Source organism: Lissotriton vulgaris, unplaced genomic scaffold (genome assembly GCF_964263255.1).
Source record: "Lissotriton vulgaris unplaced genomic scaffold, aLisVul1.2 SCAFFOLD_788, whole genome shotgun sequence".
Taxonomy (NCBI): domain Eukaryota; kingdom Metazoa; phylum Chordata; class Amphibia; order Caudata; family Salamandridae; genus Lissotriton; species Lissotriton vulgaris.
Window position 1 is genome coordinate 77,410 of NW_028243221.1, and position 12,388 is coordinate 89,797.

Genomic DNA, 12,388 nt, shown 5'->3' on the forward strand with positions numbered 1-12,388 from the left:
CATGTTGCCTGTACTTTTATCCTCCAGATCCCTGGCAGCACTCGTGGGTTCCTCTTTCCTCCTGCTCTGCCGCTCTGCATTACCTACTGCAACCTCTGCCGATTCCCCGGCTGCCGGGCACGCTCCCGGGTGTTGCCTAGCAACTTTACTCGTAGCATCCTCAAGGACGGCAGCTCCAACACTGCACACGCTGACGTCTGGCTGAGCAGCCTGTGCTGCTGATGATTCTGCGGGCTTCGGTGAGGGTAGGTTGCCTTAGCGATGGGTCTTTCTGTGTTATTCCTTCTTTCGCCCCCTCTGTGTCCGCTGCGTTGGGGTGCTCTGTGGCTCCTCTATATGGGTCGGCTCGCCTATTTTCGCCCGCTGCTCTACCTTCTTCTTAGGCGCAGGGGCAGTCGATTTCCTTATGGCACCGAGAGAGTGCTGTGCCTGACCCGGAGCCTGAGTGTCCTTTTTTGTGCCTTTGTCCGTTCCCCACTTTGCCGAGCTGTAAGAATCCGTCTGTGCCTTCTCCTGTCTCTGAGAGCGGAGAGACATCCTGACGGCAGCCTTGTTGAGGGTGAAATAGGTGAAAAGGTTATCCAGACAGGTTTTCAGGAACCCGAGGCCGGCTGAGATGCTAACAGAGGAGTTTCGTAATGTAAACAGTCTGTGAACACTCCTGCCTGTTCGCATCCAGCCTTCAGCATTTCTTGGGGAGCACAGCATGCTATTCACCTTTCCGACATCATCCCAGGTGGGAGAGGGATTTGGTGTGACTGCACGCTAGGATCCAGCTGCGGCCATCTTGCCTCCGTCTTGGATATTCCTTTTCCATTGTTTTGTTTTTGTACGTTGGCATCTATTTGGAGTTACCTCAACATTGATGGAGAAGAGGATGCTGTAATGGTCAGTCCAGTCACATGGGATAATGGATTCAAGTAATACAATGTTCATTTTCGCTATGATAAGGTCTAATGTCTCTCCCTTGTTGTGGGTTGGACTGTCACAGAATCGGGACAGTTCCTGATCTGACAGAAAGGATCTAAGGCAGCTTACATCATGATCTCCTGTGTTGTTTCATTGGAGATTGAAGTCTCCTAGAAATATCTGCTGCACTTGTAAATTGTCTTTGGATGCAATGAATTCCATTAACTCATCGATGAACGACATATCACCCGGGGTGTGGTATATTATGTGAAGTTTACTGGTTGGGCACTTGACATCTGATATGTTGATACAAAGGTATTCACAGGAGTCTAAAGAGATGGAATCTGCTTGAGTGACTGAGATTGTGTTTCTATAAATGCAGGCTAGCCCGCCACTAGACTTCATGGTTCAAGGCGGATTATATCATGACTAGTAGGGACCAGTAGATCTAGGATGGGAGAGGAGGAACTATTTAGCCATGTTTCGGTAAGGACAATAATGTCCGAATCATTCGAGAGGATGATGTCGTAAATGTCAGGAGCATGTTTGCTACCTGATCTGCAGTTGATGAGTGCACACTTCAGCTTGCTGGTCGAATAGGTGAGGGCTGTCTGCATTATGTTGATATTTGTGAGGTTTTCTCTATTTATAGATCTGTAGTTGTCAGTAGGTTGTCTGTCAGGGTTGGTTTCAATGGTTTGGATAATGTCACATAGAGGCTTACTGTTGTCTGTAGGACAGTCATAGGATACGAGGAGGTCATATATGTAATTGTCAGATAGTTTACATTGTTTTACCACATCTACACTACAATGGCTTTATATTAGGATATTAGTTTTGGAGTTACAAGCCCAGTCATCGTGCATCCTCTTTAGTTGCCCTTGGGTGGGTTTCAGTGTGCTCTCCTTTTATTTTTTTTCTCATTTCTACTCCTGAACTCTTCATTTATCCTCTTCTTTTTACTTTTGCAGATAAAGACACACACCCCACTCAAACAACTTGTCAGTATTAATGGAAGAAGGGAGGTATCCAGGTAGTTTAGAATCACACATATTTACTTGTTCAGACTTATAGGATTGATATTTCCTTGTATACTTACACTTTCTGTCTTTTGTTCGACAGAGATTTCTCCTGATTGTCTGGCCCTGTCCTAGAGTGGGGTACGTTGTGGGACATTTGTTTCCTTCCTTGTTTTTCCTTCTTCCCCTGGTTACTGTTAGTACTTTGACTTAGTTGACATGATCAGGAGAGGTTAGGACCTTTCATCTTTGCATGACGTTCCTGTGGAAACTTGAGTTGGAAATTGACAAGGAGAAATAGGTGCTCTTGAAAGAAGTATCTATGGCATTGATTCAGAGCATACTCCTATGTGTGCCCGTGGCTCGCGTAGCACGAGGCTGGGAGATTACCCAAGATGTATCAGTTTAGCAATTATCTGTGCGTAACTTAATACCACTATCAGCTAAGTGGGCTAATGCAGACACTACGTGGAGGATCAGAAACATAAGAGAGGAGGGTGGCAAACACATGGTGGATGGATGGTTGATACCACAGAGAGAGTAGGGGAGAGTTTGACACCAAGGACAGTGGGAGGACGTGGTCTGCAAGAGACGGACTGCAGAGGCACGCACCCTGAAAACTAAATAAACAACTCCCAACGGTCATCTTTCTGTGATTCTCAGGCACAATGAGTAGTGTAATTGCATGGGCAACAACTTTTGAGCACCAGCTTCCTTTCCCAGATGGCCACTGTGTCTTCTTTTTTAAGTCACATGTGTGAGCCTTCCCCTTTATGTGCATATTTATGAGACTTTACGTTTTAGTTAACTACACCATTTATATACCGGCTTCTTCTTTTTATCTAATACAATTCATGCCCTGAACATAGCTACAGTGTAACATAAGCAGGAAACACAACAGGGAAATGCCCCCAGCAATCACTTAAAACAAGAATGTAAGCTACCGGCAGAGTGAATGAAGAAGCAGTCCCACACTGCTGAAGAAATAAAGAGGCAGCGGCAGGGTGTCCCTAAATTCCTGCTCACAGCACACAAGACCCCCTCCCTGATAAGGGAGACATGCAGATGAGTTAACTGGGAGCAACGTGAGGAGTTGCAGAGGAGCAGTGCCGAGGAGAGAGTGATTGATCAAGTTGTGCACTGAAGCAAAACATATGACCCATAGTGAAAGGATCCATCTAGCAAGGACAGTCTGCAGGGCCGAAGAAAACAGCCTAAAGGCGGGATAAATGTATGCTCTTGACCAATGAAAACAAAAGACTTTAAGGCAGACAAAATAACCAATGGAAAGTGGTGGGTGTGTTTAACCCTTTCGATGCTGATGACGAGCTCAGCTCGTCATCACCCACGGGTGTCGTGTGCTGATGACGAGCTGAGCTCGTCATGACACCAGCAAAATGGTAATTCCCAGCACAGGAGGGGGAAAACGCCTAGCAGCCAAGGTGTTAAAGTCTGTAGTCTGAATACCACATGTCTCAAAGATACAGCGCTTGCGCTGCCTAGACGATACCTAAAAATGTCCTAAGGGAAAACCAAAAACACGGCAGGCACACTATCTGTCACCTTTTTGTGGTCTTAGACATTTTAGCTGCCATGACTAAACAGGGAGAGCTTGCATCAAAATCTTTAAACACATTTTGCTGCTCAAGCTTGGGGACCCAGTCACCGGTAAGGTCAACTTTATGGCTATTTAAGGCCCGCTCCCTCGTTAAAGGCCTGAGCCGAAGGTGAGGGACTTTAACAAGGGACAGAACTTTATTAGCCGGTATAACCCTGCTACGAAGGCCGCAAGGCTATTAGAACATTCTGCCACCAGAGGGCAGAATGTTCTAACAAATAAAACAAAGGCGTCTCGAAGCTAGAGGGGATTTAAACCCCCTCGAGCTCCAAGAGCCCTTTGTAAAACATTGGAATGTTGCTCTGTGGGCCTTTACCGGCCCGAAGAAGCATGGAGAACTCCATTGTCTTCAATAGAGCTCCCAACATTCCAATGTTCTAATAATAGTTATTGGGGATAGGAATCTCACAGAGTTATTAAACAAAGGCCAAAGTAACTTTTTGCGCTGGCGAGCTCATGAAGGTAAAGTTGAATAGTATAATTCACAAGCATCGATTCACACTTGTGTGACCAAGATCACACAGCCATGCGTCGTCTGAACTGCAGTAATAACACTTCTACCCCACAACCATACTTTCTACATCCCATTTAGTACTATTCAATCCCAAATTCTAAGTTTTGCTTCTCAGTTCTACACACTTCTCACTAGTAGTTAATAATCAGCTAAAACAGACAGTGTATTTACATTATAGCCTGTGACAGAAGATGACAGTGAGCAGTTGTTTGCTGGTGCTGACGTTACTTTCATCTTATTTATTTTAGAAGTGTTCCCGCAGCAGATGGAAGGTGTGAAAATGATCGTTAACAAGATACTGAGCAGCCACTTCCAGGTGAATTCTTTTGTGTTTTACTTCCATCTCCACATTGTGAGCGATGACTTCCATAACTAGGGGTGGGAAATGAGCGGTAACCCAGCCCGCATGAGCAATAAGTAGCTCTGTAAGTTTCAGAGGTGCTGTCTGGCTACCCTCTTGTGGGTGGTGTCTTCCAATTTCCTTCCTGGCTTCAACCTTCCAATACCCGATCTTGTTTACTCCTCAAGCAATGCTGTTGTGTGAAACATTCTTTGTCCGCAAAACTTGGGATCTACACTGCCCCCACCAAAGATTGCTCGAAACCTTGGTCAGATGTACACTGCAGGTTTGTTGAGTCCTGCATTTTTCAGGGATCCCATTTAATAGAGCGGACTATTAAGATTTAAGGTTTGAATTTATCAGGTGCAATAAATTGTCCTTATGCTAGCTTTTTAGGGAATAGCATGCAGATTTTGTTGCTTACTGAAACATTATTCGGATGTCTTGGTAAATACTGGCCTTTTTCCCCTGTTAAATTTCAGCAGGTTTGACCTGCAAAAATTTAACAGAGGATTCCAAATTCTTTGCACCACTTCAATCTTGTTATTCCCATAGTCTAAACAGCCTCCTGTGGGGTGGGGGGAGAGGGAGGGGGGAATGAGAAGTTTTGAAGTTGGTATAGCCAGGCTTTGGAACTCCCTGCCATTTGCCCTTAAGAAAAAAAATATAATCTTCTCTCTTTCTGCAAATCTTTAAAAACCTGGTTGATCAATAATTAAAACCCAATTTTATCTCTCTCTTTCTCTCTCTTAGTCAGAGCATGGTGCCTAGACACTTCCGGGTATAGTGCGCTGTATAAATTACATTTTAATTTAATTTAAGTTAATTTCAGCATGTGATCCCTGCGCAAACAGGTAGTTGCTCAGGAAACTTAATTTGTAATCAGGCCTGTAGTCTGCTAGATGGTGCTTAGCTTGTAACCAAATAAGTGCTGAGTCTCAAAGTTTTGTTCAGAAACCCGAGGCCTGCACTATCGAAGGTGAGGATGCCCTAAACCAAAGCTGCGGAATAGTGTGTATTTTACCTCTTGGCTCTTTAATCTACCACCAAACACTCCCTACCTCTTTATCCCACTTTTGCAGGTTGTATTTCATCCCTACATTCTCTATTTGTAAGGGTTTTTCCATCTTTTTCTCATGGGAGTATATGTGGGCGCACTGTGTACAACAGGGTCACACAAGCCTGTTCGGCACTCTGGCACTACCAGATGGATAGCCTGACAGGGCCATTCTTTTGGGCCATTTTTTGGGCCCTAGTAGGCCAGTTGTTTTTCTCCGGGGCCCACCTAGATCTTCTATTGTAACTCCAGCTCTAACATATTTGGGAAAAGTACTTGATTTATTTTTTTAACATTTCTTTATTTGCATTTTATATTTTACTTTTGAGATACATTGAAAACAAGATAATTTACATGTAACAGATTCAACATATGGCAGGTATCATTTAAGTCGTTACAGCAAATGCATTACTATTCTCTGTGGCTACCGGATATAAACATGACACACATATAGAATTGCTGACAGACTATTGCCGACTTGCGGTTGCTGTATAAGTGCATCCCATGTATACATGTGGTTTTATTGCTAGGATATTGAAAATGCATTTCTACCACAGAATTCGAAACAACAACTCGACACAGTAAAACAGTTTTTTGCTAATCAGGAGACTGTCATTGTGTTAATCTCTTCGCCTCCCGTCAATTGCTCCTCTTCGCGTATCACCATGTCAGTAATTTGAATTTGCCTATGCGTCAGACCCCTCCCGATGTATCCACTTGTTTGAGTTGACCTTGTGCTGGATGTCTTCTATGATGTGAGCAGTTCTCAGTTAGTTCCTGTCACCCCTGGAGTCTCCATCTTGCGATATTTTCCCGTCCTGCTTCAGCCCCAAGTGTTGTAGTGCCAGTTCTGCGCAATTGGATATTTGCGCAGGCCGGCTACGTCTTCTCTCCGTAGAGCTGCCCTTTCTGCCTGAGCCCTTACCAGAAACAACCGTTTCCAGCACTCTGGTGAGGGAGGATGTTTGTGCTACCATCTCCGGGTGACAGGTTTTTAGGTCTCGACCTAAAGCATTTCTTTAGCAATGCTTGTTCGTCGAGATTTCTAGTAAGCAGTCCGAAAAGTCTGCCAAAACGGCGGATTAGCCACAGTTCATGTGATGTATGCGCGTGCACTAACCAGCTATGTCACAAACCACCATTTGTCTGTGCCTCGCATCAGACTTCAAAGGCTCCCGCTCCCCCGGCCCCACATCAGACTTCAAAGGAATGCACTCCCGCTCCCCTGCCCCCCGCCCCCCCGCCACAGCAATGCCGAGAGCTTGTTACTTTACTAAGTCACTCTTGGCACCTTGCACTGTGGAACCTTGCTCCGACTCGCATGGGCCACGTTTGCGATCATATATCGAGCAAAACCACGTTTTAGATGTTTATTTTCATTCACTACCTCTTCGTTTCCTGTAGGATGAACCTGGCATGTTTGCACATTGTATTTGCATACTCGTCCTTCCTCTGCCTTTTTTCACATGAACTCGGTATTTTTCATTACCGTGAGACGCGTTCCTTAGCAATTCTGAGCACATCGGGGTGTTAAAAGCCTCTGCTAAAACAACAGGTGATGGACAGAATGCAGAACAATGTCATACATTCACCCCAGTACAGAGATCTGGGCCTAAATCCATCGTTTTTTTGCTCACCACGCCATTCCAGTTTGAACCCAGCCATATGCAAATCAGTCTTGACCCTGTGCCCCATGGGAACAGTCCAGCCCGAAATGCCAAGCCAGGTCCTCCCTGGACTGGAAACAAGCATCCAAAGACCGGTTTCGGGATTTCAGCCCTCACCAGCCTGGATAGCTTGATTCCAGTGGCATTTTTATTTATTTATTTATTTTTGGAGTTTTCTATAGCGCTGGCCAGACCCGAGGCTATCGGAGCGCTTTACAGTCGGTCTGGAGGGGGCAATAGTGGCATAATACAGTAAAAAGACGAATATTTGTACAAATTCAAGTATTAACAGATTTGTTTTGCTGCTGATGGACGTCTTAGATGTAGAATCGCAGAGATAGTTAGAGATGCAGGGTTAGCAGCTGAGGACAATTATGGAACAATACCGTAAAAAGATGAGGAGTTTGGGTATGCACGGTTGAGGTAGAGGGTTTTTAGGCGTTTCTTGAAATCTGGAAAGGAAGGGGTAGTTCTGATGTCCACTGGGATGCAGTTCCAGATTTTAGGGGCGTTGCCAGCAAAAGAGCGACTAGCGGTTTTTTGTTTCCGGGTTTTGAGGGGAATGAGTAGTAGGGAGTTTGAACTTCTGAGGTTTCTGGATTGTCCCGCTTTCTTGAGTTTGGAGGCTAAGTATTCCGGTTTTCCTTTGTGCAAAGCTTTGTGTGTAAGACAGGCCGTTCTGAAGCTGGCACGCATTTCCACTGGGAGCCATTTTAGGTCTTTGAGTGCGGGTGATATGTGGTCGAATTTCTTTGCATCTGTGACCATTCTGGCTGCTGCATTAAGGTGGTTTTTAGAGTCGCTAGGTGGAATAGGGCTGTGCCGGTTAGGGTTGCGATTCCATAATCCAGCCTGGATAGCACCAGTGCTTGAGTGGCTTGTTGGAGATCCCTCTGCGGGATGTGAGGTTTGATTTTGTTGAGGAGTTTCAGATTGAGGAAGGCGCTCTTAGCTGAGTTTTTGATGTGGCTCGTCATTGATAGCTTGTGGTCAAGGGTGATTCCCAGTGATTTTACTGAGTTAGTTGGGGTAAGGCTTCCTTTCAGAGCGTCAATAGCTTTCACCCATTCAGTTATTTGGGTGTTCTCGTCCTTGTTGGTGATGAGGAGGATTTCGGTTTTTTCTTGATTGAGTTTGAGGTGGTTCGACCCTAGCCAGTCTTGGATTTCTTTGAGGGTGTTGTTGAGCCTTAGAATGTCGTTAAAGGAGGTGGTTTCTATGTAGATCTGTGTGTCGTCTGCGTAGAGATGTAGGGGATGTTGGCTTTCTTCAGTATGATGGTGAGGGGTACCATATATATGTTGTACAGTTGAGGGGAAAGAACGGATCCTTGGGGGACCCCTCTGGTCACAGGGAGAGGGTCGGAGGTGAAGGATTTTATTTTGACTTTTTGGAAGCGGTTCTGAAAGAAAGAGTCGAACCATTGCAGGACCACATCGTTTGCACCTACTCGTTCCTTGAGGGCCTTGATGAGGAGATTGTGGTCAACCGTGTCAAAAGCCGCTGACAGGTCTAGGAGGATGAGTAGGCAGCACTGATCTGAGTCGAGGGAGTTGCGGATGTCATCTACTATTTTCAGGATTGCGGTTTCTGTGCTATAGCCTTTTCTGAAGCCTGATTGGTTGTGATCGAGAAGGTTGATGTTGTCCAGCTGGTTATTGAGTTGGCGTAATACACATTTTTCTAGGATTTTAGCTAGGAAGGGCAGACTTGAGACTGGTCTGAAGTTGTTTAGGTCATTGGGGTCTAAGCCTGGTTTCTTCAGGAGGGGAGTAACCTGGCCGACTTTGAGGCAGTCCAGGATGATGCCAGTTTTTAGGGAGCTATTGATGATTTCACACCAGAGTGGAGCCAGGGTGAGTTTGAGGTCTTTGGCCATTTGGGAGGGGATGGGATCGAGGTTGAGGGATGAGGGCCTGGAGGATGAGATTAGGTTGAGGATCTCGGCTTCCTGGACGGGGTCAAAGGAGGACCAGGCGATAGGGGAGGAGTCTTTGTGGGTGGAATCAATTGCATTTGAGTTAAAGTTGACCGTCGGGGGAGGGCTGATTGCTAGAGATAGTTCGATCTTGGCTATTTTTTCATTGAAGAAGGTGACGAAGTTATCACATAGAGTTTTGGAGGGTTGGGCGTGGACAGTGGATGGCTTGGATGTTTGTTTCTTGATGATGTCGAAGAGTTCTCTAGGCCTGTTTTTTGCCTTGTCAAGCGCATTGCAGAAGAAGTTTGTTTTTTCGCTGTTGACATGATTTTTGTACGTTCTTCTCATTGCCCTGTGTTCCTCGCGACTGGTGGAGGAGGCGTTTTTTCTCTGTGGCTCTGAGAAGTCTCCTTTCCTCGTTGATGTCCTTGTTAAACCAAGTTCTGGATGGGATGTTTCTGGGTTTTTTTTGTTTAAGGGGTGCCAATTGGTTTAGGATGTCGGACGTGATGGTGTTGTAATGTGCGGTGAGTTCGGTGGTTGAGAGTCCTTCTGCGGGGATTGGCAGGGCAGAGGCTATTTTCTCTTTTAGTTCAGTTGAGTTGATTTGTGATAGGCTCCTGGACCATGTGGGGGGTGCTGCGATGGGTGGGTGAGACTGGATCTGTTGCTGGAGTTGGAATAGGATTAGGTGGTGTTCTGACTAATCTACCGGGAGGATGTGATCGATGGAGATTGCATCATGTCGGGCGATGATGGCATCCAGGATTGCTCCTTTGTTGTGGGTCGCTTTTGTGCAATGTTGGGCAAGGTTGTTGGCGTGCAGAAGTTCGTTTAGGGATTTGATAGTGTCATTGTTCTCATTGTTCCATTGTAGATTAAGGTCCCCTAGAATGAGGGAGCTGGACTCTTTGAGAGAGCAGTTGGCGATCAGGTTTGAAAGTTGTTCCGTGAATGTGGCGTTGTTGCCTGGGGGATGATATAGTAGGTGGCATTGTAGTGGATGGCTGTCGGTGATTTTGATGTTAGAGGTAAGGCATTCAAAGGAGTTGTAGTCAAAGGTGATGGTTTCGGTCACCGAAAGATTGTTGTTGTGAATGATTGCCACGCCTCCGCCTTTTTTTGATCTATCCTATCCTTATTGATGATGGAGTAGCCTGGTGGGACAAGCATATCTAGCATGGGAGTGGAGGTGTCGTTAAGCCAGGTCTCAGTGATGAATGCTATGTCTATATTGTGGTTGAGGATGGTCTCTGCTAGCTCTGTAGAGTGTTTGGAGGCAGATCTGCAGTTTATGAGCATGCAGTTGGTCCGGACAGAGTCTTTCTTTATAGGATCGGTCGGGATGGTGACGAGGGAGGTCCGTGGTCTGGGGGGTTTACGGAGGGGATTCTCGTTTCTGTGACTCGTGATAACCTGTATGGAAGACTGAGGGGGCATGGTGGCGGGGGTTGTGTAGGAGGCTGCCAGTTTGAGCGCCTCTTCCTCAGTCATGTCTTTTGGCGCTCTGTTGGGTCTCCAGGTTTGGGTCGAGGGGGAAGGTGTGTGTTGCTGAGGAGATGTGGGTTGGTTGGCCTGGGGGTGTAGTGGGTGTAGCTGGGGGTGGGATGGGTCGTCTTAGGATGGGGGTTGTGGAGAGTGGAGAGGTTGGTGAGGATAAGGTTTAGGCCTTGTATTATGGTGTCTATTTGGTTTTCGATACGGGTGAGGCGGCATTGTGGTCTCTCCTGCTGGTGGGAGTGTTGATTATCGTTTGGGAGATCTGGGTGAGTTGAGACAACTGTTTGAGTCTGGGGGGGAGGTGAGAGCACGGGACCCCCGTCTGAGCATACCCGTCCCACTCGGGGTGACAAATGCAAAAACAGCAGGTGATGGACAGAATGCAGAACAATGTCATGCATTCACCCCAGTACAGAGATCGGGGCCTTAATCCATCGTTTTTTTGCTCACCATGCCATTCCAGTTTGAACCCAGCCATATGCAAATCAGTCTTGACCCTGTGCCCCATGGGAACAGTCCAGCCCGAACTGCCAAGCCAGGTCCTCCCTGGACTGGAAACAAGCATCCAAGGACCGGTTTCGGGCTTTCAGCCCTCATCGGCCTGGATAGCTTGATTCCAGTGGCATGGAGAGCACAGGAGTCGTACTCACATCTGAGCATACCCGTCCCACTCGGGGTGACAAATGCAAAAACAACAGGTGATGGACAGAATGCCTCTGCCTCTGCTGCCACAATGTGGTTGTTGACTCCTTTCGTATGATAAAGAAACGGAACTTCATTTTTAAATGGCTGTTGTTTTTTTTTACCTCGTTTCTTTCAAACGTGCGATAACCATGTCCACAGCGCAATTCTACCTGCGCTGTTGTAGTCTTTCATCATGGCTCTGCGATTTTCCTTAGACTATTGTTGTGAAAGAGAGCAAACGTGTAACGTGATATGTGCATTACGCTGGATTGTTTGGGTCACCTTTCCTTAAATTGAGGCATTCCTGTACCTTGCTCAAACAAAAATGTTGTTCCTTTCGTTCCAGTTTTCGCTAAATATGGAATATTGTTAGCTTTGGTAAGGTAAACTGATTTTTAAAAATTGTAAGATGTCTTTAATTCAGAGGCAACTCCACCCTCCAACTCCAACTCCACCCTCCAACTCCAACTCCACCCTCCAACTCCAACTCCACCCTCCAACTCCAACTCCACCCTCCAACTCACCCTCCAACTCCACCCTCCAACTCCAACTCCAACTCCACCCTCCAACTCCAACTCACCCTCCAACTCCACCCTCCAACTCCACCCTCCAACTCCAACTCCACCCTCCAACTCCACCCTCCAACTCTAACTCCACCCTCCAACTCACCCTCCAACTCCACCCTCCAACTCCAACTTCACCCTCCAACTCCACCCTCCAACTCTAACTCCACCCTCCAACTCCACCCTCCAACTCCACCCTCCAACTCCAACTCCACCCTCCAACTCCAACTCCACCCTCCAACTCCAACTCCAACTCCCCGTCCAACTCCACCTCCACCCTCCAACTCCACCCTCCAACTCCACCCTCCAACTCCGCTCTCCAACTCCACCCTCCAACTCCACCCTCCAACTCCACCCTCCAACTCCACCCTCCAACTCCACACTCCAACTCCACACTCCAACTCCACACTCCAACTCCACCCTCCAACTCCACCCTCCACCTTCCATCTCCACCCTCCAAGTCCACCCTCCACCTCCAACTCTAACTCCAACCTCCAACTCTAATGCCACCCTCCAACTCCACCCTCCAACTCCAACTCATCCGTCTGTCATATAGCTAATTCTTTTCTATATACTGTGTTAAGTTAGCATGAGCT

General features: G+C 46.7%; 1 protein-coding gene across 1 annotated transcript in view; it reads left to right on the plus strand.

Annotated features, from left to right (window-relative positions):
* TOMM40L (translocase of outer mitochondrial membrane 40 like) overlaps positions 1-12,388 on the plus strand; it is a 537,771-nt gene that overhangs the window by 77,409 nt on the left and 447,974 nt on the right. The window contains exon 2 of the mRNA XM_086948535.1: positions 4,309-4,376. Within this exon, the coding sequence (XP_086804661.1) occupies positions 4,309-4,376 (68 nt within the window). The remainder of the gene's footprint in view (positions 1-4,308; positions 4,377-12,388) is intronic.